Below are 27,217 nucleotides of genomic sequence, written 5' to 3' on the forward strand. Positions count from 1 at the left end.
CAGCTCCAGGACTGAATGGAGTGTGCGCGCAAGTGGGCCCCTCTGCCTTCTCCATAAAAATAATAAGGAGTGTAATAAATTAACCTGGATTTGGCCTTGCCTGGGGCCTACTTTCTTAGGGCTGGAGAAGTGCCTCCTCTTCCCATGCATGGCACACATGCCTTAATATTATATAACTTCTCTTTAGCTGCAGCAAGCAGCTGCTTCATAAATCCAAACCATGTATCATAAACCACAAAAGCTCACAGTTTGTGTTATTGACTGGCAAATGTTTAACAAAACAGAACTGAAAGAGGGGCATATTTAGAGGCAATCTTACACGTCTGGTAGAGAGAGTATTTAGAAGCAGACCGAAGCTATTTCCTCAAACAGCTGTTTTTTGCTATGGTTTTTAGTTCTTGGCACATTTTAATCCAGGGAAAAGGAATGCATATTTTACTGCATTTCAAATAAATTGAACTTGTATGAGATTAAAAGAAAAGCCCCCGATTAGAGGCCTTAACAAGTTTGCAGAGTGATCAGACCTGATTACAGATACCCAAGAGGATCATCTAGATGTCATCTCTGTAGACAGGTGCTACCAATTTTAAGTTTACTGAAAATAAAGAATGAATATTGTAAATTTATAGGCTGTGCATATACCATAGAGCCAAAATATGTCAAATCTGCAGGTTCAGTGATATTTTTTGGAGGTCAATCTTTTTAAGAACTCTTATCTGAATACAAACGCAGGAACAAATATGTTTATACATGGCTCATTTACAGACACATAGAGTTAAGAGGGTCAATCCATTCTAACATTTGCTCCCATCCTTCCCCCTTAAAGACAAAGGTAATCAGTTTTCTGAGGGTCATGGTGGCCATACAGATTCCGTGCCCATCAGCAGATATGTTTTGTGAAGGCTTTGCCAAACTCCTTCTGTTCAGACAAGCTTCAGAAGATGAGCCCGTTTCACAGCAGGGACTCGCCCGTGTTTAGTAGCCGTAAAGAGCTAATGATAAATCTGGAATTCACAATACATTGCTCAAAATTCTTCAGACTACAGGAGGTATTTACCATGGAAATGTGTGATGGGTGACTAATTACTGTGATCTGCCATTAAAATCAGCACAGACGATTCAGAACAGGCCGAATAGTTGGTGAGGAAGGATGTCTTTGTAGGCCGCAATCATTAACGCTGTGTACTGTAGTAAACAACAGCTCTTATATGACATCCAGTGTTAATACCATCACATGAGAACATCCTGTAGTTTGAAATAACAAGGAAGATTTTAAAATATTTTTAAAACATTCTTCAATATGGGTGCAGATCTTGTATTTTATAGGCATGTTGCTTTTTCACTTGGGTGAAGGTTGTTTTTTCTGTCAGGGAATCAAGAAGTAAAAACATTCTCCCTGTGATCACATTAAATATCAATGTAAATTACTCCTGCCAACTGTTCCCTCTAGCCCCGAAGCACTGTGTAAAAGGTGTCTATGATGCTTACACACAGGACTGGCCACCAAAAATGAACTGGAAAGCCAAAGAAAAAGAAAAACTGCAATTTTTGATACATTTCTTTTTTAATATATATTCTAATATATAATATATAATATATTCTAATAATATATATTAATTTTGAATACCAGAGCAAACTGTACCATATACCTTTAGGCTGCTTAATGAATTAATGAATGCAATGCTCAAAAGAGTAAGGTTTGCCAAAGCAGAATCAAGTACGGATACATTAAACTTACATTTTAATTCAAAGTAACTGTGGATTGTCAGGATATCTTGGAAAATTTCAATGTGCATTGTAGATCACTGAGGCCGTTGGTAAGACTAAGCTGAACTCTCCATTCCTCTGAGAGATCTACTCTCAAAGCCTGCCTTCTAAATTTCACATGTATATTGGACAGGTTAAATACATTTAAGTGGGAAGGGAAATTATATGAAATTAAAAAAAAAAAAAAGGTTTTTCATTACATACATTGGATTTTGTTTACATTTTTGTACAAAAGGAGTAAAGAAAAAAAGTCAGAATACCTACTGTTGCCACGTAACTGCATCTACAGCAGATCCTGCGTTCTTCATGAACCTGCAGATACAATACAGATAGTATTACACGCTATACATTGAACCTAAAGTGTTGCCAGAAAAACAAAAGTGAGATTTCAAAATCTGATAAAGCTTGTCAAGAGAAAGATAACAACCTGATGTATTAGTTATTTTTCAGGACATTAATATTGCATGACAGGTTTAAATATTTTTTTTGCACACGGTGTAAAATGAAGCTATGCTAATTTCAGTGTTTATTGATGTAGTTATGTAATAGTGTTAAACCGTCAAGGAATCCAAAAGGAATTCTATTTTGTCTGATAGACTAACTAGGGCAAGGATACAAACCCACAGGCTCCTGAGGTGCCTAATGTGAAGGCCAAATCAGATGTAAAACAAACCTTCTCACAGTCTGTGTGTGTTTATAATTTGCCATCAGCCGAGGAGACAGTTAACTATCCGTCCTGCTGTGTAAACTCTGGTAAGTGTGTGAGTGGGAGATGGGCAGAGATCTCCGTGCCTGGAGCACTGGAACCAAGATCAAAGCAGAAAGATCCTTATTTGGGAAGAAATTCTGTTTCCAAAAAGCTCTGTAAGGAACTGCACGTTTCTGGACGCAGGGTTTACCTAAACACCCCAGGACATCTGATTAAACACTTCTCCACTACACAGAAGATAAAGCCATATTGTAGACCACTGCTTCCCTTATTGGCACTCATGTGCTGGTGCCAGAGTTGAGAGCCCAAATCGTTAGCTATTAATCATTACCATCTGAGCAGAGACTGGTAGCAGCAAGGGGTGGCGTCAGAATGCAAAGAAGATCCATGTCTAAACATGTGTTGTCATCAGTCAAGATATGTTCCCAACAGCCAGGATCACAGCCCCCATGAACGGGGAGGGGAAAGGAGGGCGAGGGCAGGAGGTTTTATAAGTGTGCGGGGCAGTGGACAGTGAATGACCTATGGCAGATGTCTGGCATCTCCTCCAGAGACTCTGGCACTGTCTGGATCTGCGATCAGAAGTTCCCCAGGCTTGTAGTAAATAACATTCATTGTGGCATTCTAGATGATTTTGTGATCCTAGAGTGTAAAAAGATTCTGGCTGCCTTGCGTATCCATCTTTGACTGTAACTATAAGATCATTAGGTAAAGATATTCCTTTTTCTCCACTCCTGGTCCTGACCTGTCTGTCTATCCAGACATTCTGTGGTATTCTTATCAAGTGCGCAGATTTGATCCACTTGCTGTGCCCAGACACGTCTAAGTGAGGAAGTGTGGATCAGGATCTGACAAATTTGCAGAGCATCCATTCATCACTGTAGGAGCACCAGTTAATACCTGATGACTACCTTGAACCAGCCTCATAAATTGACAGTCAAGGGTCATAGGCAATTGCTAGACAAAACTAATCATCTGGAAAATACTTCCATGTCAATTTAAATCCACAGAAACAGGTGTCCCTTGGTGAACCAAGAAAAATAACCTTATCTTGTGGAAAAGAGCAGGTTGAACATTGAAGGAATATTCTAAAATAGTAAAAAAACTAAAACAAAAAAAACCTAATATTTTGCTTCAACTGGAATGTAATCGAAGACTGGTATACTATGTGATAAACTACCAGATATTTATCTCAATCTCGGTAAATGTAATTTCAGTCTTAAGGCAAATTCTGGAGGCAGCAGTAGTTGGTGATTACTAATTACAGAATGCACATGTGATTAATGAGGAGGTTAACGGGGCCTGGACTCAGGAGGCTTGTAGACGGTCTGAGCCTTAGAGAGTCAGGTCAGAGTTTCACACCTGCCTGCCGCACTGAGCCAGAGAGAAATGCAGCTGAGCTCACAGAGACGTTTCTCTTCAGCTGATGGACACACAAACAGAGGGCTCCACCATCTCTACCCGTGAGCAAAGAGAGGGGTACAGGTGCTGACACAGGATTGTAAATCGACCGGTTCAGCAAGTTCTTACAGTTACAGAAAAGGTCCCTTGTTCGATGATCATTCACTGCATACCAAGCACCGGTGGTAAGTTGCACCTGGGACACATCGCATTCAGGTTTAAAACCAATAATGTTCTGAATGTCAGTGCATTTAATATTTGTGGTTATTAGTTCACATGACCCTGTGGACAGGCTTAAATCCACCCCTGGGGTACGTGCTCAAAGCTGGGCAGCTATTCTTCTTCAAGCAGCCCCTGTAATTAAGGGAGAGACCCATTTAAGGGCTTGTCTGCATTTACTTGGCACTAATGCGGAAGTGAAAAGCTGACTTTCCCATTCTCTACGCTAATTCGCCCTACAGGAAGCCCCAGATTACATAGCTGTCTAGCACAAAGTACAGGGGAGGGAGAGGGGTGTAGGAGTAAGATATTTCAAAACTCTGTGGAAATGCAAAGTCATCTGCTTTCTCTTAGGAATGAGTGTGACTGATTAAATTGAGGCCATATCTTTGAAAATCTACTGACAGATCAGAATTTTCTATACAATTTTGGACTATGGATACCCAGAAAACAGACAGCCATATTCCCTTTTCACATTACAAGGATCCTGCGGGAATTGTCTCAGTGATCGGTAGACATATTAAGGTCTTTAGTTCAATGACACGAAATGAACAGATAAACTTTCCATAATTTTTAAGGCAAATAATACACTGATGAGAGAAGGGGTGGTAGGAGGAATGTTCATGATTTAGAGATTGGGGAACCAACCGGAATAAAATATAAAATATACATTGAAAAAGCACAAAGTGCATATTTCCCTCACTGGTATTTTGAATTTGCCTTCGAACACAATCAACCATGGTTTAGAAACACTCAGAAATGTCTTTGAATGTTTCTCAGAAAGATTATGATTCCCCATTTCAATCCATATGGGGAATCCAAGGCATTTAAATTGTGCACTCAGGAACAATGAATAAACTACACACTACAAAAAAAAAATGTGTTGTTCTTTGCATTTTTTTCACCATAATTTTAGTAATGTCACTATATATTATAGCAATGGAAATCCACAGGTGTTAGGGTGTTTTATGAAACACATTTTTGTAACAGTTTTTATTGGAGATCTTTGACATCTGTTAATCTATTCACCCTTTCCTGTAACACTGATCCGAGCTCTTTTCACCCGCCTTTGCAACCATCTATCAATGTGTCTAACTGTCCGCCCTTTTGACAATTAATACTGCAGTTCTGTTCATTGGGACACCAGGTTTTATGTGCTCGGTTGCCTGGACATGCCTCTGTGAAGAAGCAGTAATCAGGAAATGACAGGTTTATATGGCATTCCTTTGTCACTGCAGGGGCATCAGTAAGCACTTTTTTAACTGTTTTCTCTCTCATCCCACTACTCTAACCATAACCTGAGATTTTGTTGTTGGCTAGGGTTGGAGTTCAGGGTGTTGTCTAAATTAAGGTACAATGGGCAGCAATACAATTATGGACTGCGTAAAGTCTCCACAATGCAGTATCACAGTTAAAAATAAAAATGCTGATTATTATTTTGGTTAATACATTTTCAGCCCAGTATGAAGTTAAGATTTCGATGTTTAATGTAGGTACATAAGCTATTGATTGTAAAGGCACTACTTATTTATTTTGTGGTACACTAATCTGTTTAATTCCGTCATATTTCATTTAAATGAATGAGACGTGTTTCCGTATTCATTTGTTTATTAGTTTGTCATGTGTGACTTGTCAACAATTCCATTCCTAAAGTGGCTAAAATGTAAATCAAAGAATAGGAGGAAATTAGCATAAATACTAGCATAAAACAAGGTCAAATGGAAACTTGCACATATTTTATTATTTTTTGCAGGTGACCACGTCTCCTAAAGCTTACAAAGAACACCCCTCAGTTTTAGTTGTTAAAGCCAAGTCTCAATAAAAATCTGTTGTGCAAGAGTCGAGTTACATGAGTAAAAATGGTCAGTACACATAAAGCCATATTGTATAATGTGGTAAAGTTCAGTGAGCTCATTAAACCCACAAGCATGTCCCGCAGTAATTGTATAATTTTACTCACTAAAACCAAAGCCCCTACACATTCCCTGTAGCACCATTAATATATATAACATTCCAAAGTGCTTGTATAAATGGACACCAATGTACAATCTCAAATTCCCACACCTGGGAGGTAGGTCTTTACTGTTTCATTTTACCCTGGTCATGGATCGCCACTATAAAAGTGCAAGGTGGCGGGGGGGCCTCTCCTCTCGGCTTCGTCTATTTTTCCAGTCACATTCTTATCCAATGACTATCAGCGCTATACATTCCACGGACAGCACGGACCACTCGCTTATTTTATCACACAAGTACAGGACTTATCTTATCTCGCCCCCCACCGCCAGTGTCCCCTAGATTAGCTAGCAAAGTCAGACCCTAATCGGAATCATTCCCTACAGCAGTAAACTGACTTTCGGCCCTCAACCTCAAGGGTAAGAGGGATAGAGATGGGTTAGCTACAGCGTACACAGGTGGAATATTGCTCCACCACGTTATAAATCAAGTGATACTTTATTTAGCCGACAGAGAGTTTAAACGGTGCGGCGTTCCCAGGATTAACAGCCCGCTCAATGTGAGATAAACATCTCGTCTGGCGAGGAGCTGTGAGTAAGAGCTACTTCATACGGCATCCCTTGAAGGGGTCTCTCCACACACAGCTTGTGCACTGACCTTGACAGCTGCCTGATTGCCAAAGACAAGTTTAGAAAAAGATACAGGACTCATTACCATAAAAACTACAGTGTGCATTAGTGAGATTTAAATGTTGTTTTAAGCTTTTTTGTGACTGAAAGCTGAGATGGATTGAGTGGATCATGCTAAATGATCCCCAAACATGCCTCTGCCCTGAGATTGTGATGGGAAAATGCAATGGATACCAATCATAAATGCTGTATAATGTTTTACAATTGTAATTAAAAACTAAAATCCCAGTATTGGACAGGACAATACCATATTACTACATCCATTGGAATCCTTTAACTGTTTTTATTGTTATCTGATTATGTGGAGCAAATGAAGGGCCAAACACAAGACTTCAAACAAGTCAGGAAGAGACAGGTCAAGTAAAGTGTGAAGGTGAGTGAGGGGGAGGAAAAGTTTCAAAGGAATGGCTTGTAAGACATAAACAACTTGAAAATAAATACAAAATTGCTGAAAAAGTTGAAACTGCAGCTTTACCTGATAATCCCCCTGTTCCCCCCCCCACTCAAAAACACATGTACACCATATTCCTCTCACCCCAAACTCACCCATCCAACAGCAGGATGGCATTTTTGCGCGGCCGTCCGATGTTGGGCCCATAGAGGTTGGCACGGCTGTAGTAACGCACAGACTGCAGCAGAGTCCTGAGCTGGGTATAGTCCTGTGCCAGCTGGCTGCTGTTGAGAGCGCGTGACACCATGGCACGATAACTGTTGGGTTCTGTGGGGAAAGAACAACATCCTAAACTCTGTACCAGGAAGACAGAAAAAAATAAAAATAAAATCAAAGAGTCTTGCAGGGAGAGAGAAACATGCCCTACACAACACAAACATGACGACATAAAATAATTGAGCAATGTTTACATGGGATGTGAAGTGATCGAACCCCTTCCAGCTGCTAGGAATTATCTGGAGGCCCCTCTTTGACGAGTGCACTAATCTTTCAATTAGCTTTTTGGTGGGGATTTTTTTTTTCTTTACCTGACTTTTCAGAACAACCTCCAGTTCCTGAAAATGAGTCTTGAACTGGTATTAAGAGTGACAGTTAAAACTTGCCGAAGCTGTTTTGAATGTTGATAACAGATTTGTGTAACTTTGTTAGAAGGCAACTACTGTTTTTCTTTTCTTCTCAAACAATGTCCAATTTCAGTTAAATACATTTAGGTGCGTTAATTACAGCTTGTGCAGAAATGCCATTATGATAATAAGGAGAAAATGACTTAATGAGCACAAAAGTGTGTGTCACTGTAAAAGATAAAAACCCTGCAGATGAAGAAGGAACTGGACCAGTTTTGAGGTACTTTACTATCCAATACTCATTGCTCTGTTTTTGTTTCCCAGTATCAGATTGACGTCTCTATTTGTCCATTTTACTTTTAAAATACAGCTTTGGGTTAATCTTTGTGCACTCTCAGAGGGATTTGGCATGCATGAAGCATTACTGGCACATGCAGTGCATTTTAAATTTCCTCATGTACCATAAAATGATTCAAGACTTGTACTAAATCCATGCAACAAATAGTTTGTAAAGAAACTGTAGATATGTGGCTACAAATCAGTTGCAGCACAATGATTTGTAGCGGCAACAACTTCAGTGTATTGCATTACCTTACATAACTTGTGAAATAAGACTTAATTCAAGACGGCAGGTTCATTCAACAGACGTCATGGTTCACTGCTATTTTTCTGAGGGGGGATTATTAAATGAAATTGTTCATATCTGGCTAAGAAATGAGTTTGGTTTTCTTTGTACCATGCGAGACACCATAGTTTCTCAAATGCCAAGACTCACCATTGCCCAGCTCCCAGGAGAGGTTGTACTTCTTGCCGGCGCTGTACTTGAGCAGACCGAGTGCTCTGGATCCGTTCCAGGAGTTGTCAGGGTTCCGATGGAAGGCGTTGAGCCCAAAAATCAGGTGCAGCCCGGCACAGTCGGCAAAGTTGTAGAGTTTGTCTAAAGACCTGGCTGGGAGAAAGCGAGTTGCAGTTGTAACTTTATTTGAACTCTTTCAGTGTCACCATTTAAAGTCATTCAAAATGTGTGTCCAGGTGTCCTTTACCCAGCCCCTGTTATCCTCCATAGCTGCCTCTCACATCATTCAGGTCAGGTAACCCATTAGCACAATTCATTATTCCAGGCATACACCATTGTACTGTTGCTCCTCTGCGATCGAGAAATGCCTTCAATGAAATTCATATGTGCAGCCTATGAGGTAATGTCCAAAGCCACCCAATACACATTTTACCTGTTTTACATGATAGGTTACAGGTGAACAGTACAAACTTTGGCTCTTAGCTGAAAAAGCAAAGCTACAGCATTCAGAAACAATGATCCATTCTTGTAGAGACATTCAATACTGGGGGGAAATATGACTCATTTCAATAAGTTAACACATGGCACAGTTGTAGGAATGTGCTGTGTATTTGCAATTTTCAACAGGGCCTCCTGTTGCGATTTTTACTGGCCTGAGAATCCATCTAGTTGTCCGATTTCTGCATCACAGTACTCTTGTGGTATTTCCTAAGTAATGGAGTCTTCAAAGCTGGATTTTTATGACCAACGGTTGTCTTTAACAGATTCCAGAAGAAAATATGATCCGGTCAAGTCTGATTTACTGTATTCAAGAAGCATTTGTGTCTGTATTAGTGTTTCCACCTGCCCACATTTGGCTTGCATACAAATGGAATTTAAGATGAATCCCAGTGCCAGGAGGGGTGGCTGAGTGTCCCAGCACTGCGTGACAAGACCCCTGTGCCATATTACTGCTTATGGGAAATTAATGTGTGCATATGTATACAGTAAGCTACATTGTTTTACCATGAGTACAGGGTCAAGCCTTCAATTACAGGTGTAGCTACATTTCTCATGGTATAATGGAATTTTGGGAAGAGCACCATTCTATTAGAATATATTGTGTTATCCTGAACAACAGTCGACTGCCAACATTGATGGAATATCTAGCAACATGATACATACCATATCGCAAACAGCAACACCGTGCTTACAGTTGAACAGTAAAGAAAACATTTCATGGCTATGTCATGCCTGACAACTATTTCTGCATTGCATGAAAAACACCAGCATCAGAAGACAGCTTTGGAATAGTTGTATATATACATTTCACATCTAATGGTCTCTTAGAAATCTGGAAATACTTAAAGAATAATTACATTTCCATAACTCGCATAGCTCAGCTGTTTATTTAATAACTTCAATGGATGTGTGTGCTCAAGTGGAAAAAATGATACTAATTACAATTATTGAACAAAAGCGATAGAGAATGTTCCTGGATCAAGTAATGTCAAGAAATGCATTAAAACATTTAAATTACATTTCTTTAATTATTTAAAAACAAAAGTATCAATATCTGTAGTGTTTTTATGAACATATCAAAGATCTGTCTTATTAGTCTCAGGATTACTTTTGCACCACATCATACCACATGACAAACTGTCAAATAAAATGTGTCTGATACACATTTATTTAAATATCACCACATGCAAGATTCCAATAACCCTCCAACAATTGTTGCACTCCACTGGCACCATAAGGAATAGAACAAAATAGTAAGGATAAATTTGGGCCAGGGGTGTCTAAAACTGTTCCACAATAAGCACAGCTCTGGCAGTCCCAGCTCGGGAGATCTCATCATGTGTTCCCTCTTGCAGAAGTGTGGCAAGGGTACTGTGTATCCCCGCATCTCCAGCTCTGTGCTGCTCTTAGCACTTGTTTTGAAACCCTATATTTTAAGAGCAGAGCTGGGAATATAAACATTGCACTGCACTTTGACCCCATTTCCTGTTTTAAGAAAAGGAACACAGAAAGTGTCTTGGCTAGGCATCCCTCTCAGTAAAGGGGCCTGGAAACTTTATGGGATTATAAAGATGAAGAATGCCCATCAAATCCTCCCCTATAATCCTGTTTTTTATTTTATGAGCCAACATGTAAAGTGAAAACAATCATGATCTTACCACAATGTCTATAACAGGCCTGCCATTCACACTACTTGTGGCTTGAATTCAAATGTTTTGCTTTCATAGAAATACCAGTCAATTATTTTCTGACTGATTCAATTTCTTTTCTGTTGACACAGCCTAAGTTATTGTTTGTGGAAAAAATACACATTTTAAAAGTAAGAAATTATGGGATTATCCTTTTATTAATGGCAATGACATTATGCCATTATATTATGGAGTTGTTAATAAATTATTCATAGTTTATAAAACAGTTATGAACCATTAATACTTCCATTTATAAATTATTAATAAACCTTTAAAATATATGATTTATCAGAATTAAAACAAAATAGTGTTTTGGGAGCTGCCAAATGACTATTTTCTTTTACATATTTATTATAAATGATAGATAATGTCTTATAAAGGTTTATTGATAATTTATAAATGGAATGTATACAAGTAATGTATTAATGACACCATAATATAAAGTGTTACCACTATAATTAGTCTGTTTAATCAGTAAGGCGTTATCAATAATAATCTTCAATAATTTAGTGCTGAAATTTCAGTAATGTAACAAAGTTCTTAGAAGTATTAAAATAAGTTGTAATGAAAGTCTGTACTGGGTTTTCTGGTTTCACAATGATTAGGAGAATGTGTGTTGCACTAGTTCCCCGGTAGACTAGACTAGTCTAGCGGAAACCAAAGTAGTTGGTGTAAATGGGGAGTTCCATGCCTGGTGGGGTCTAGGCAAGATAAAAGTGCATGACACCTGCAGGTTCAAGGGATCACATGATGCAAGAGAGCTGTTGCATGGTTGCTGTGAGTAATGTTTGATGAAAGACCAACTGTAACATGATGGTCATTGGCTATAAAAATGCTGTGTCATAGTGATTTATTGTAATAGTTTACAGTGTGGGCAGCAATACCATTTACCTGATAGACAAATGCCTTGTATTGTTCCCAGAGTATTACAGTTCAGAATGCCAGTAAAAGCCATGTTTTAAAGATTTTAAGATTACATTTATTTATCTTGGTTTTAAAAACTGTTGGTTCAGTCCTCAAGATGATAAAATAATGCATAAAAAAGTCAAACTGTTTTATACTTCAAACTCTCAGTTGCACCTTTAATTAAAAAACATCATGGTAGGTCTGAGTTGCCCAATTCTAGTTTTGTGAACATTCTCCAAGATTCGCTTACTATTTTTAAAGCCTTGTCAGAAACTAGCCAGACTAAATTCCTTATACAATGATATACACCCAAGAGCACAAACTTTCCAAAGCTATTCCATTGGAGAACAACAGAAAATCCACTTTGTGTGTTCATGATTTAGGATCATCAGGTGTGTCATTTGGGAATTCAATTTGAATTTATAAGTGGAATAAATCTACATCTGTCTGAAGACTCAAAAAGGAAAAGAAAAAAGATGCAAGGTGGTCTTTCTAATTAGAAGGGTACAAATGATTTAAAAATGACTCTCTGCATAGTTTTCTGTACATTTTGTTCTGCTGTTCAACACTACAAGGCTTAAGCTTTCAAGACACTGTCATTCGTTTCCTCCAGATGTCATCAGCCCTTGATGTATGCCTGTGAAGGACAGAAGGCCAGCAATGTTTTCGATTAGAAAGTCCACACTACCTCTCAGCTCCCATCACAATGGGCTGTAAATACACTCAGAGACCTATGTATAGTACAGCGGTGACTGTGTGCACTTCCCCTGTATATTAAACATTCACACAAACAGAAAAGTATCAAAGGCTGCTGTGATGGAAAGCAGAGTCCCGTTGTCAAGGATATAGAGAGAACAGAACCAGGTGTGGTGGAGAGCTGAGGGATTCCAGGCCCCAAACACACCTGAGCAAGCATCCCCCGAGCCTCTGCATGCATGACCCTCTGGTCGGCACCGCCAGAGAGCACACCTGTGAGCCAGATCCTACAGCAACCCTTAAAGGGACGAGAGATCATCCGTCTTTCCGTTGACTGACACGAAAAACAAACCTCTGGAGGATACGCAGAGAGGTTTAGTTTATTTGAGATGACAGATCACATTGGAGAATGTGTTGCAGGCATGGTAATGAGCAGAAATCGGTCATGTGTAAAGTGTACCCGCAAAAAGGCATTAGACACAAAAACATTTGGGTTTGGAATTTGGTAGGTTTTTGTCAGGCAATTAAATTATTTTTAAAATACTTGAACATGTAAATTTGAATGCATTCCAGTTTAGAATATTGCAAAACTGGTTATAATTAAAAATGTGTCTACAACGATGTAACATTTATTGAATTGAACAAAGCCAACACTAAACACATATCCTCCAAGTCTATGCAAGCATTTATCAGAAAGCTTCTGAACTGTCACAAGGATGCCATTTTGTATCCTTGACTCTTTATTAAAGGTGGTGATAAAACTGCCAATGTGTGGCAGCCAGGGAGAGGTGCAGTCGGCCTCTCTGAACCAAACCAAAACTAGCAGTGTCAGATAATATTCAGCAGCTGGGGAGTGAATAAAACGCAACAGCAGACTGGCCTACTGTCACACTGCTGGCTCACACAACTGTCCCCATTACAAAACAATCCACTGTCTTGCGGTCCCACATGCTTAAACCAATAATATACAGACCACAGAAACACAGACCTTAATTAAGACTCCTAACCAGTATGAGTCATGGATTTTGCTGTTGGTCACTACTGTAAAAACATTTCGGGAGTTTAGTAATGTAGTAGTGATCAAAACCGGATCTTCTGGTGGCCAGGCAGATATGTTCTCTGCATAATGAAGCAAGTCAAACTGCCCGTACCTGCTGCTTACTGGTACATTACCAGGCAGCTGATTATACACAAATCAATTCTAACGACTTGGAAACCCACTCTTCAGCTGTGACCACTGCACATTCTGGTCTGGCTCAAGGCCTGTATGATAAACGAGATCTGCTATATAAATGTAGAAAGAAAGCTAGAGTGTGAGAAATTTCCTTCAACCTGTGTTTTACACATTCCTTCAGTCTCATGAAATGCAAGGGTCTGGAGAATGTCACAGTGGCTATCTGCTAAATACTGCCACTCGCGAACCACTGGGCCTACTCCTGAAGGCTACGGCTCATTGCTGCAACAGCGATTTTGGATTTGGCAGTCATGTTAATTGCGTCCAGCACTGAGGGTTAGCTGAAAATTCAGAATTTCCCAGTACAGTGTTTTCAATCAAAGCAACATTTAATTACTCCACTTGTCAGGCTTTTTGTGAAGTTACAGGGAACCTTTTATTAATTTACATGTTGTTTAGAGTGTTTTTTTGTTTTGTTTTTTGCCAGTATCTGCATATGCATAGATTCCCTTCAAGGCGGAGAGATTTCCGGCATGTTCTGGTTATGCGGGCAGAGTGGGAGTGAGGGAACAAACAAGGGAAAAACAAAAAACACAGGACAAACGAAGCAACCGCAGTCACGCAACAGACCAGTTGAGGAAAGGTGGGGGCAGGAGGTGAGGGGTTACCAATCTGCCTGAATTTGTTTGAAATACGTTTCATGAGACTTGTTTGGTAACCAACACAAAGGAAACCAAATGGTCATTCCAAGCATTACTTTTATTGGTGTTTTTTGTCTTACAATTAAAGTGGCTTCATAACTATGTCCTTATAATAGTTTCCTTGCCAGGGAGCTGACTTCATTCCTGATCCAAACCTGGAGTGTCCTAGTTTTTGTTTTAGTTGAGATCCAATTTACTAGCCTCAACCTTGAATTTAACTATTTACTAATTAGTCCATTATGATTATTTAAAACTATTGGTGAAACTCATGTGCTGGCATTTTCAGTGATCTAATATTTTAAAGTCAATTGGTTAGGTATAAAAATATATATATTTAAATATTGTAAAATGGTCCTCTAAATGTCTGGGCTTTGAAGCAATATATTTTACAGCTAAATGAAAAAGCTGTGAAATACTCTCATATGAAGAGGAGAGAATGGCTGAATTGCATTATTGTCACACACACCCTATCTAAAACAAACTGGCAGGGACTTCAAAAGTCTAACATCTGTTTATGATGTCACATTAACAGACTTGCTCATAATGCTGAAGATTCATATCTTATTCTGCAGATCTGGCATGCATATTTTCTGTGTGTGTTCTGTGAAGACACAAAAGATTACCCAAACTGTGTACAGATACCCAGCAAAGCAACGGAGACTCATTTGTATAGCTGATCAACTATAAATAATATTGTTTCACAACACAGAGAAGTTCAGGAGGGTTTTGAATGATATCAACAAGAAACAAAATTACATGTTGGTATACTTTTGTAAATGTAGCAAGCTGACTTTCCAGGGTTCAAATAAGTATGTGGAGAGCTCAGCTGAAACATAAACCAGTTCCCAAGGACAATGACTGGGAATCCCCACTGTACCGAGACAACAAACACCATACCTGATATTCTGTCAGAATAAACCCCCACGTCCATGTTCTATCAATACACCAGTTGAGAGGAAAACTAACACACTTAATACTGACAGCGTTAAAGGTATCATGGAATTCAGAAAGGCCTAATTAGATGAATGAAAGGGATGACATCCAGTATGAATAGGCTACACAGCAGAATGAGTTCAGTCCAATCCTTTGTTTGAAAGCTGGCATCTATAAAACCATATTACATTCTGGTTTATGTTACAGCCGAGCTCTGAATGACACGGCAAACAATGATGTGATTAATTATCACATGTTTACAAGTCTTCTGAGTCTCCACAGTTCGACCATTTACACGTCCCATAAACCCTGCAGAACTATTCTCTACGGATTTGGGCTGGAATCCCTTCCATTAGGACATGACAGCTTCACAGGCGTTGTTTCAGAATGTGTTTATTCACTTCACAGTAACCTAATGCCTTATAATTCTGCACTTTGCCTTAGATCACTTAGGAATGACATTTTTGTCAGATGTAGGAAAAGGGTTCACAGTGAACAAAGCGGATCAAGGCGGTTCTGCTAATTTCCATGTTCTGTTGTTCATCTTTTGGGCAGCACAGAACGGAAGGGGTTAAATAGACTTGGAGAGGACAGCGGGAGAAAGACATGTTAAACATTAAGAAGTTATTTCTCCACGAGAACCCTGTACTTCCTGGTACCTCTCTTAGCAACAATTACGAGCAATGGAGGGGTCTGGTTTTTCTCAAAAAGAGGGAAACAGAGAGAAAAAAAAAAAAGTCAGGGTCTGGCCTGCTCCCGAACTCCACAAAGTGAAACCGTTTACCCCCATATCCCCCCGCCTCAGACTAGAGCAGTGGGAAGTGCAAGCAGAGCCTGGCCCAGTCAGCACACAGACTGGGTACTGCTGGAGTCTGCGAGGTATTACAGAAAGAACTAAACCTTTCTCTGCAGAAAGCTTTCACTCAGGCTTGTGCGATGTGTTTCTATCTTAGGAAAATGGTTTGGTTTCAAAACGGTGATTAGTTAAATTGTTAAGGGTATTACAGGATATTTCAGATATCTTCACTTTTAATGGTTGTGCACCCCCTCTTCTCCTTATAAACACACACACACCAATACACAGAGAAAGTGTAAGTCATAAACATAGATTCATTTAAATGATCTCCACATTGCCTTGCTCAGCTTCCCCCCACAATTTAATTGCAGGGGCCGGGGGCCTCCAAAAGTGTTAGACCTTGCGATTCCCCCCCTTCACACACATTGTTCTTCCCCCTGTCTTGTCAGGGACGTATCACTTTCATGGGAGAAATAAACTTTAATGTCATGAATCCAGTTCATAGACAGGCTAAGATGATATATTTAGTGACTATCACTTTTCCCCCCATTCTTTCTTTATTCAATGTCAAACTAAACATCTAATAAATCTGTCAAAAATATATGACTTGGTAGCTTAGCGGTCCAGGATTTCTCTTTCTTTTTTCACCCTTGGGGTTTATCGTTTCCACCCTCTGAGAAAGCTTGTTCTCTCCATCTGAAAGCTCATTTAACCTGCCTTCTGATTTAGGCCCATTTATATGAAACAGATCGCAGATCTCAACACCATACTTCTCTCACATCTAGAGTATGTCTTTCTATGTTGGTGAGGCAGAAGTCTGGCAGAAACAGACAACCTAGAAGACAACTGTATCCCAAGTGAAATTATTTATTCAGAAAAACAAAACATTTACTTAAATCTTTAAATACGCTGACATTTTTGTTGGTCAAAAAAATAGGACACAGTAGCAGACAGGAGCAGGGTTGCCAAGCCACAGTCTAATGCTTTACCTCTGCTAGCAAGTTGGAGAGCATTTTAAATCAGTCCTGCTAGCTTTAATAGTCCCAGTACTAGTTGGTTATTTCACATTCTGACTCCTTTCTTCCAAGCTAAGGAGTCATAATGTGAGATATGGGGAGACTGCTCTCCAATCAACATGTGCTGAAAATGACACCACCGATCCTAATTTGCACTGAATCTGTAATCTGTCATGAACTAAGCAAACTACTGCTTTTTTGGGCAACTTCTCTCATGTAAATTGTTTTCCAAATAACACAATTTTACTTTGCATTTTATAACCTTGTAAAAACTAAATAATGTAATAGTATAATAAATTAATTATAAAGCCAATTGTTCAAACGAAATCCCTGGCCATTATGTCATCTTGTCGGAGAGAACAGCTACCTGAAACGTACGGGAGCACAGTGGCCAGCTGACAGGAGGGGCCCTGGGCCAGGGTTTAGGGCACAATGACAGTTTAACAGCCCACAATTAGAACAGGTATGCTATGAAAACAGACACTCGGCACTGACAGCCTTTTTTCTTTTTTGCTTGCCTGAACACTTGTTATTAAGGGAAACAAGGACATTGGTGAGATAGAATTGAGGTTTAAATATTTGGTCTAAACATTAATATTTATTATTTACAAGAAATTATGTTTGTCAAAGAGTTTGGTTTCATAGTGCCCTCTCTTATAACATACTTAATGAAGGTATGTATAGGGGTATTTCTAATTTATTTGGTATTATTGTCTTCATTTCAACAATTAGTCAATTATAGTTTTACATATTTTCAATGTTTAATATAAAATGTTTAAATATGTTTAAAATTAAGTTTGCACAAACGTAATCTATTGTAATTTTTGTACAATAGGCATTAGGAATACAATAGGAAATGAAAGGCAACTATGCCAAGTGTTATCCTGGAAAGGTGTTAAACCGGCTTGATCATAGAGTATAGGATAAGCTATTACTTTAACTTATTTCAACACATCTAAATTTCATCATACTTTGATTGATACCATCCACAATAGAAAGCATTACACACAAATTTGTTAAACATTTCAGTTTTTAACACTGTTCCGCTGTGGACTGAAAGACTGTTCAAAATCTTATGGCATTAATTACAAACAAGGAATCAAACGGTCATCAATGGAAAGAATGGCTACCTCTTGTTTGGAAGTCTCTCTCATGTTTCTTATTTCACTCAGGGAGGTCACGGTATTCCCCACCCAGCACCACAGAGATGGCAGGCTGCTCTGGTTCAGACCCTCCAGAGCAAAGAGCTCTTACAGTGTGTGTTCTGGTTCATTTTAAACGGAGATCAAAAACTACCCTCCGGGGACAGTGGTAGACAGGACATAGGACTGTTTAGAGAAATTAATTGAAAACTCTTTTTCGGTCGTTTTATGAAACCAAGATGAGTTTCCACAGCCCATGTTAAGTGCGTTTTTCAGCCAAATAGATTCCAAAACACTTGCCTTTGTGTTCCTTGCATATAAAGACGTTAGTTAGTTACAGCTGAGCTAGAAAATCATAGGCGCTCTACAACTCGCCTACAGTACGGTTTGTATACATGTATACACAGCTTGATACAATATCCTTGCTCATTATGACAATGGAATTTGTTCAAGTGATCTCTGAAGCTTGAAGTCTCAAACATATACAAAATATATATGCCATTACAAATCTACATTCAAAGGCACACCTCTTAGTATCAGATCTTTACCCAAAACAATGACAAACCCACTGCAACCAAAGGCCTGCTCTTGTACACTCTGAATTCGTAAACTCTTAAGAACATAGAGGGGGTACACCCAGAGGATATGCCATGTCCCATGTCCCATGGTCAGGGTCTAGCTCTTATGGTGCAATAACTTAATGCTATATATCTTGGTTCATGCTTTACGTATTTTACTTTTACTTATTCCCACAGAGATTCTTCTGACTACAGTCCTGGACGCTCCATGATTCCAAATTATAGCTCACCTGATCTCACTGGGAACTCTCAAACAACTGAGAAGAAGCCTGGGCTGCAATTATACGATTACATCATTCTAGAAGCCAACAAGAGTTCCAAATCCAGTCAGACTACTTCATCCAAAGTGTCTGACTTTTAAATGTTGTGAAAAAAAGAGCACACTTTTGCCAACTTTACTTGCCAACATGCTTTCCAACAATTTGAGTAATTGTTTCATCATATGAGAGACACTGTTGCCTGTAAACTTATTAAAAAGTGTTTAGTGCTTATTGGATGATCCCCTAATCTCCATAGCTGTCCCGCTGCATGACTCTGCCACCTGCTGGGAGAGGTATGATTTACATGGCTGTTGTAGTCCTCACAGCAGGCAGCACCTGTTGTCTGGGTCTGAGCACTTACTGATCAAATTCTCACCCAACCCCCTCAGACCAACAAGCATGAGTAATCACATGTCATCAGATATAAAATCAATACTGTGCCATGTAGGCCCCATGAGTAGCAATACAGAACTCTGTTACATTCACGTTGGCATTAAAACACCTGTAACGAAAATACTCTCTCATTACAAACTTTATTTAGTTGTCTTACAGTTCGCAAGTCCTCGGCTTACAATTTGAAAATCAGAACATCCGTTTCCATGATTAAGTTTGCCATTTCCAAATTTGTATTATTTGCATAATCACAAGCAAATACAGTTCAGCCGAAGTCTAAGAATTCTGGTGGTTCAACAAAATGCTTTATTTACCATGCCGTGTGTCTAAACCAGCACTGGTGCTACAAAATGACTATAGCAGCTTTCATGGCTGTGTTGAGGTCCATGCTCTGAACGAGCCTCAAACTTTACATTAATCATTTTCAGCTTAATTTCCTCAAAAACCTGTGTGAACCACAGGAAATTACCCATGTCTATTTCCTGTCCCGAGATGAACTTCTGCCAAAAATGTGGACCTGATATAAATTCAATGAGTCCACTCCACTTGCATAACTAATTATTTACTGCAATAAGGAAATACCCTGCATTACTGGATGTGAGGATATGTCACAAATGACATAAATTGCAACTCAATGAACATCTTTTCTCATGACAATACATAGAGAAGGATATAGCTACAAAGAATGACTATTTAAAGTGAATCAAAGAAAATGATGCAGAAGTATAAATTAAAGTAAAGTTGCTCACTTGCAGATGAGAAGACTTGTGAACTGTACTAGTACTAGTACCTCTATCGAACGCAATGGTTCAGAGAGACTGTGACCTTATTCATATTGTCTGAACCATTAAAACTATTTTTGTGTTTCTGCATTTGACCTGGGTTTGTGTCTAGTGTCCATAACCATTTGAACAAAGACACTGAAGTGCTTGGAGCTCTCTGACAATAAAATCCTGGGACCAAACTGTTTAACTCACGGATTGGGTTTAACTAGGTTTAACTTTTGCTTGTGTTGCCCAATGACATTTTTCCATTATCACAGTGCATGACAATAAAAGTACTTTTCAGTGTCCAGTGTGTAAACAAACTTAGGTCTTATAACAAAAAAAGTTTTTTGTTTAAAAAAAAAAAAGGGATTTGTTCAGAGTGACTCACTCCATCATAGTTTATACCTAACTAGAAAGCAAATATGGTTTTAATAGACTCTCAGAGCCTCTGGTGATCTACACATGCAGCCAACTACATACTGTACACAGCGTGTCATACAACTTAAATATACGTATGTTTACAAACAATGCATTACATATGTACTTTCCTTTGGGATGGTAGATTTTATTCTGGGAATTGGTCAGGTCCAATCCGTTCTTGCATTTTAAAAAAATGTGAAAAATGTGGGCACCTGTTTTTCATTTCATTGGAAGTGCGGTGTAGTGTTTGCATTGTGTGTGATGTGATGTGACGTGTGTGGCGTTCTGTTAGTGCTGTGCTGCCAGGCGGGAGGAAATACGACTGAATGATATGTTAACATCTCAGTGCACACCCCTGTGTATATATATACACACACATTTCTATACACAAATCAGTCTTCCCCAGAGAGCCAGCCTGCTGCTGATACAAAATCCGAGAGTAACAGAGCGCAGACAACCTTTAGTTCTCTGGTAGTATCAACAGTCCTTGTGGGGAATGATTAGGATTGTATTTTACATAGTCAGAGACAAATTAACTTCCCATTCTGCATTAACCAATCTTAGTTTCAAACTAAAAATAAAAATAAAACAGCAATTTCATTTCAAGATTTATTAAGACTTGACATACAAATCATGGAATTACACTCTAATTAATGAGCTTGAATATACCAATTAATATATATTTTTTGCAAGATGTAGAGCAAGTCTAGCACTGTGAGATTTATGAGACATGTTTTGCAATAAATAGAGTAGCTGAGTTTTCCCTTCCTGCAGCATAAGATGCTTAAAGTTTAAATTATATTTACCATCAAAAATGATAGTACAGGGTTGATAATATTTTGAACAAGTCGGGTTGGCTTGGTTCCTGTAGTTTATAAGTCATATATGTAGCAATATTTTGATTCTGATAGGTTTCAATGGTTACACTTCATAAGGGCTTTCCAGAACTAAGCAAATCCACCATAATTGACACCAATGCGTGTTTATTGTTAAAAAAATAAAAAAAAGATTGGCTTAATTTCAGTCTAACTGATGGAGCAAAGCCAATATTATGACAACACTGACAGCTTTGTAAAATACAATTGAAGAATCAGAGCGATTTGACAGTAGAAGTACATTATGATCCCAGTGACTGCACTTAGTCTATAAAATTATAGACTGACAAATGGCACATTTTTTCCACCCCAAGCCAGAAAAGGCTGTTTTGAACTGATGGAAATCCTTTCAAATCAAATAAGAACTATCCGAGAAAATTACAGTATAGTCTGCTTAAAACAGCTATGTTGTTGTTGTTTCTGATTCATTAAATGTTTGTTTATGGAAAATAGTCCTTTTTACCAATGCATGTTATAGGAGTGTAATTATGTCAATCATTTCAATATATTTGGTACATTTCAGAAAGGGATCGTATTGTACAAGAGCGCTACTGCTGCACAAGATGTCAATGATTAAAGAGTCTCTCCTCAATAACAAATCCTAAGAGTTAAAACTATTTGTGCTAATGTAATGAAGGGGGTTGTCCCCAGGCACTCACATCTTGCCCGTCACCGATCTGTCACGCTGTCATGTTCAAACAGCCTGCCTCTAGACCCATGAATACCAGAGAGCATTGGGATCTGGTCTTCATTCCCCCGCTCTAATGCTATAATTGCACCGAGATTGCTCTGTCATTTAAAAAAAGTTGTAATTAAGCGGAACGGCAGTCGAGATGGTGACTTGGGGATCACCCTGGGCTCTTGTCGTTTGGCATCGAGGGCTTCCTAGGAAAACAGATCTTTCATCTAATAAATGGACATTCCTCATTTCTAACAGATGTCATGGAAGGGTTTTCTGGTCCCCGTTTCTGACACTGCTAGATTTTGTGGTAAAAGATCCAGATCTTCTCTTAAGCTTTATTTTTTCTTCAATTTGATATAATCTTCCATCATTGACGAAGTTCACATTATTTTAGGTTTCCCCCTTCCCTATCTCATCTAAAATTCCTATTTCTCCAGTCTTCACACTGATCCCTGCTTTGATACATATTTGAGGCACAGTGAAGTTAGAACCAATCCCTCATCAGAATATAGGAACTAAAGTACTGATTTTCTTATAGCAGAGGTGTGCAACCATAGTCCCGAAGAGCAACATTACATAACTATAGTTTTAGGTGGTTACGTAGAAACAGGTTTACCTGAATTTCATTCACAGATTAGCTTCAAAAACTAGAAGACCACAAGACTCTCCGAGCTCAGGGTTGCAGACCCCTGACATGGCAAAGCTATAGGACAACACACTTAGATTTTTCTGAAGTCTCTGGTAAAAACTATTAGACTTCTTTGAAAATACAAACAACTTGGACATCAAACTAAAACAAAACACAAATCACTTCAAAACAAATCCAAGTCGAATGAGACCCTCTTGAACTTGGACAAAAGAAAGCAGTTATTGAAACGATTAATAAACATTTGGAGATTAACTTCCTGAAGTGCTGTTGTGCAACTCATAGATTTCAATTTCTCATTATAGATCAAATTAACTAAAACTACTTTGAAGGGGAAGGTTTATATATTCCCTCACATTCCCCCAATGTTTAGAAATTGTTTAATGACATGCAATTCATATTCAGTGATCTGGACTGTACTACAAGTGCACACTCTGCATCTGCGGGGCACTTTGTTTCTGGAGCACCGGGGGCGGGCTGTAGCCATAGCGAACGAGAGTGGGGGTCAGAGCAATAGCAAAGTTCTTTAGCTTGTGTGTTATAAAACAGTTTTTTTTCCTGGCGTTCATGCATTTGTTTTTTGATTCAATTTGATTTTGGCCTGAATACAGCTGCAGGAAACCCTGAAGTACCATCATTGCCCTCATTAGGACACAGTCATGCACAGAAGCCATGCCCTCATGGTGTCCCGACTCATCCCAGTGTAAGCTACAGCAATCAGGGTGTGGCAATGCACTGCCCAAGAGTCTCGATGTGCGCTGCCATTCAGCCATGCCCACCACAATGACCTGTGTAATGAGGAGGTCTCTGTAATAACGGGCTCTGACAGATCTGGGTTACGTGTTGCCTGCAGCACCATAAAGCATGTTTTCCCCAGATGTTTTCTAATTACAGCACATTTCCTAAACCTTCACCTTAAAAATACCTTCCAAAGATGCCAGTCATCAAAACATGCGTCTTTGTATGGAAATGGAGCTTGGATAAATCCACACTGTTTCTAGACAGTATCTTCAATGAAACCAGTATCAGTCATCTGAGGATAAACGGTGTTCAAGGTGGAAGAGGCAGCTGCTATGAGAAAATGTCTGCATTTTCTACCACAGTATACTCATTTATTGGCTGTTTAGCATATAAGGGTCGATACAAAGGGAACACAATGCCTTGAAAACCTTTTTGTCACCACAGATTCACATGCAAGTTTCTAATGACTGAAGCGAGTCAGTGACAATGTCATTTGAAAAGAATAAGCAGCAACAGAAACTTTGCAGGAAATCACAATGCAAAGACATGCACAGTTTCTTTAGGGAAGAACACCCTGAAATGGAAATAATGGACACCTCACAACTTATTTGCATGTTACAGAACAGCCACCTTAAAACCTTTTTAATATCTTTGTTCAGTACTCATTTATATAATGTCACAGGATATAGCAATATGATTTTATATTTAAATTTTTACATTACATTCACCAAGTGAAGGGAAGCATTTACAAAATGCAAAGAAAGTCTAAATTTTTGGTTGATTTTCACAAGGACCATTCACATTGAACACCTGACAACCACTGTAGTTAAAGCATAGTGCAAAGTAATTTCATCATATACATTGGATATATGAATTGAATGCAGCTTACCATGTCATTGTCTTACATGTGAAATGTTTAACTTACTATTAGAAATACTATTGGATTTGCGTTTGACTTGACTGATTAAGCGACTTATACAGCAGTTATCAAAAGCTTTTTAATTGTAGGAACTTACTTTACACATGCATGCTTGTATGTATGCATGTTAAAATATGGGTGTGGGGAAGCATTTAACATCACACTAAGTAAATAAATAAAAAATAGGAGACTAACAGATGAATATTTATTAACACACGTGAGCTAAGATTTATGAAAAGCAAAGACTTATGAATGCCATGGAGCCGCTTGATTAATCCTAACCATCATGGTAGTGTTTTTGTTCACACTCATTTGTCTCATGTGGGATTTGCACAATCTTGGCACTATTTCCCTTGTGCATACATTGAGATTGTTCTTGCCTGTTCAAGAGGGGGTACATCAGGAAATATGGATAATTAAGGTGGTAATGAGCAGAGATCTCACAAGGTTGCTGCACTTTCAGAAGGGCAGACAGGCTGCAGCAGGCGGTTTAAACCTCTGGCTTTCTGATGTACCACGTTAGAGCTGGAAGCAGTGCGGACATCTGGTCCTGCTTAGAGGTGTCAGGTCCTGTCAGTCAAGTTCAAGATTAAAAAGGACCAGGAAAAAGGTTTCTTTTGGCTTCCTTCTCCCAGAAGCATTCAGAATAACCCCACCCCCACCCCCTCAGCCCCCTCTTGCATGAAGCATCAGTCCATGTAACATACCACAGAAAATTCAATTTTACTTTTCCTGTTCCATGCTTCCTAGACCAGAACAAATTTAATTATGCACTTACAGACTTATTAAAAAATGTCAGGGAAAAAGACATTCTGTTTTTTCCATGCCTGCAAAATTTAACATTCATAATACGTGGAATCCAGGTGGCATATTGAACCTCATTATTCTGCAGTGTGGTTCATTTCTCTGAACAGAGAGCTCTCTGATTGATAACCCTCCCCTCATTCCTGGATGAAGAGATGCACCAAGTCAAAAGCCTGGCAGTGCAGCTTATAAATATGAACTTTTAAACAAAGAGCCACTCCTCCAAAATCAATTCGGCCTCCATGGATATCCCTCTGGTTTGATCAACAATCAGTATCCACCAATTTAATCTTTAAACTATTGCATAAATCTGGATTCTATTTGATGACACACTATTGTTTGGTAAAATACACACTGATTAATTATCATTTTGATTGGAGTGGATTAATTTTCCATCATGGCATTATGCACAAACTTATGTTTATATATGAAAACATCAGTCATTTCTGTACACTCAAAATTGTCCTTCTTACATTGTTTTCCTCATATGCTTTCTTATTAAAAGTAACTATTCTTGAATCTTTAATTCTGTACTGGTATTTTCGTAAATCAAATTTTTGAGTTGGACTTATTTTATTCTTTCCGTGTGTTTTGAATTATATGAAATATGAAGAACCACTTCACTGCTCCTCAACAGCTCCTGCTAAAGTGAACAACTCTGATAAGTATTGTATAATCCCAGCTTCCCTGTAACATCAGGGTAATAAGGCTACTAAAACTACTTGCACCTGGAACAAAATTACCTTGCAAATACAATGTAAACTGACAATAACACTCCAATAACGATTTATGTATTTTTAAATGTAATGTAATGTAATAGTTTACTTCACATACGATGTATTATCCATGCTGAATAGAAGCCCTTCAGCATTGGCACAAAAATATAATTAAATTTTACCCCCGCAGTAACAGTCAATTTCAGTTTCCACACGCAAAATGTTATGGATTTATAAAAACCCAAACAAAATGGTATGGTTTTGCTGAAAAGGATGCAAAGTAATTCCTGCTTTTCAGTCAATCACTCTGAAAACATAATGCATTAAGGATATGTATTCATATGATTGGCATAATCTTTCAAATACATCTACAGGGTGGTTTATAATACTATTTTTCCAGAAAGACCTCCAAAACTCACAGAAAGAAAAAGATATGCGTGTTTATTTAATTCTGCTAACCTTAATTAACCAACTGTTACAAAACTTTTTTCCACAAGGGAATGATCGGCCTCTTGCCCATTCCTTCAAGCCTATGTTTAACTGACCTTTAACCTAGACCCACTTTAAACTTGCAATGCCTGCTTTAGCCCAATTTCAACCTGCTTATAAAGCAAGGCAATACGGCTTGATGTCCTTCAATCAAGAAATCCTTTTTGTACCAGTAGATGTTAAAATAAAATAAAAAATGAAAGCTGAATTCAAATTAAATCCATAGTCACAAGAATTTAGGAGAGAAGAAATGTATATCTCAAAGGAAAACAGCCAAAGAAATACTAGCAGAACTGGACCAAGATAATAAATATGATAATGTGGTGCCCAAGGCTGTAAAACAGTCTCAGTAAAGATACCCCTTGATTTTCAATGTCCTGTCTGGGAACAGTGCTATACCAGAGGAGTGATAACTCCTGTTTTTAATAAGAAACATCTCCAGTAAATAATAAGAGTCTCTTAATTCAATTTAGAATCTTTTTATTAACTCCAGCCTTTCCAGAAACCATACCTTTTGTTTTTAATTCACTGGTTGTGCTTGAAAAATGGAAAATAAGATCACTTGATACAATATTATTCTTATACTGGCAGGCCTGCATGTAAATACAGTGTTATGTGACACTTCCCCATTAAAGACATGGCCCTTGAATAACTAATCTTTTCAACATCTGGATCTGTGCTTCAGTTTTCAAAGAATAACTTAATGTAATAATTTACAAGTTATGGTATTCAGCATAGTACTGAATACCTCCATGTTACCACTTACCAGAAAGCACCTGTTTTCCCCAATTTTAATTTAATTTATGATGGGTAATCAATAACTTTA

The 27,217-nt window shown here is 38.5% G+C and overlaps 1 protein-coding gene across 2 annotated transcripts in view; it reads right to left on the minus strand.

The window, feature by feature from the left end:
- hpse2 (heparanase 2) overlaps positions 1 to 27,217 on the minus strand; it is a 76,778-nt gene that overhangs the window by 27,021 nt on the left and 22,540 nt on the right. For both annotated transcript variants that reach the window (XM_066693238.1, XM_066693237.1), the window contains exons 4-6: positions 8,528 to 8,701; positions 7,285 to 7,456; positions 2,032 to 2,079 (exon numbers count right to left, since the gene is read on the minus strand). In XM_066693238.1, the coding sequence (XP_066549335.1) occupies positions 2,032 to 2,079; positions 7,285 to 7,456; positions 8,528 to 8,701 (394 nt within the window). The remainder of the gene's footprint in view (positions 1 to 2,031; positions 2,080 to 7,284; positions 7,457 to 8,527; positions 8,702 to 27,217) is intronic.

The sequence above is a fragment of the Amia ocellicauda genome, chromosome 20 (assembly GCF_036373705.1).
Source record: "Amia ocellicauda isolate fAmiCal2 chromosome 20, fAmiCal2.hap1, whole genome shotgun sequence".
NCBI classification, from domain to species: Eukaryota; Metazoa; Chordata; class Actinopteri; order Amiiformes; family Amiidae; genus Amia; species Amia ocellicauda.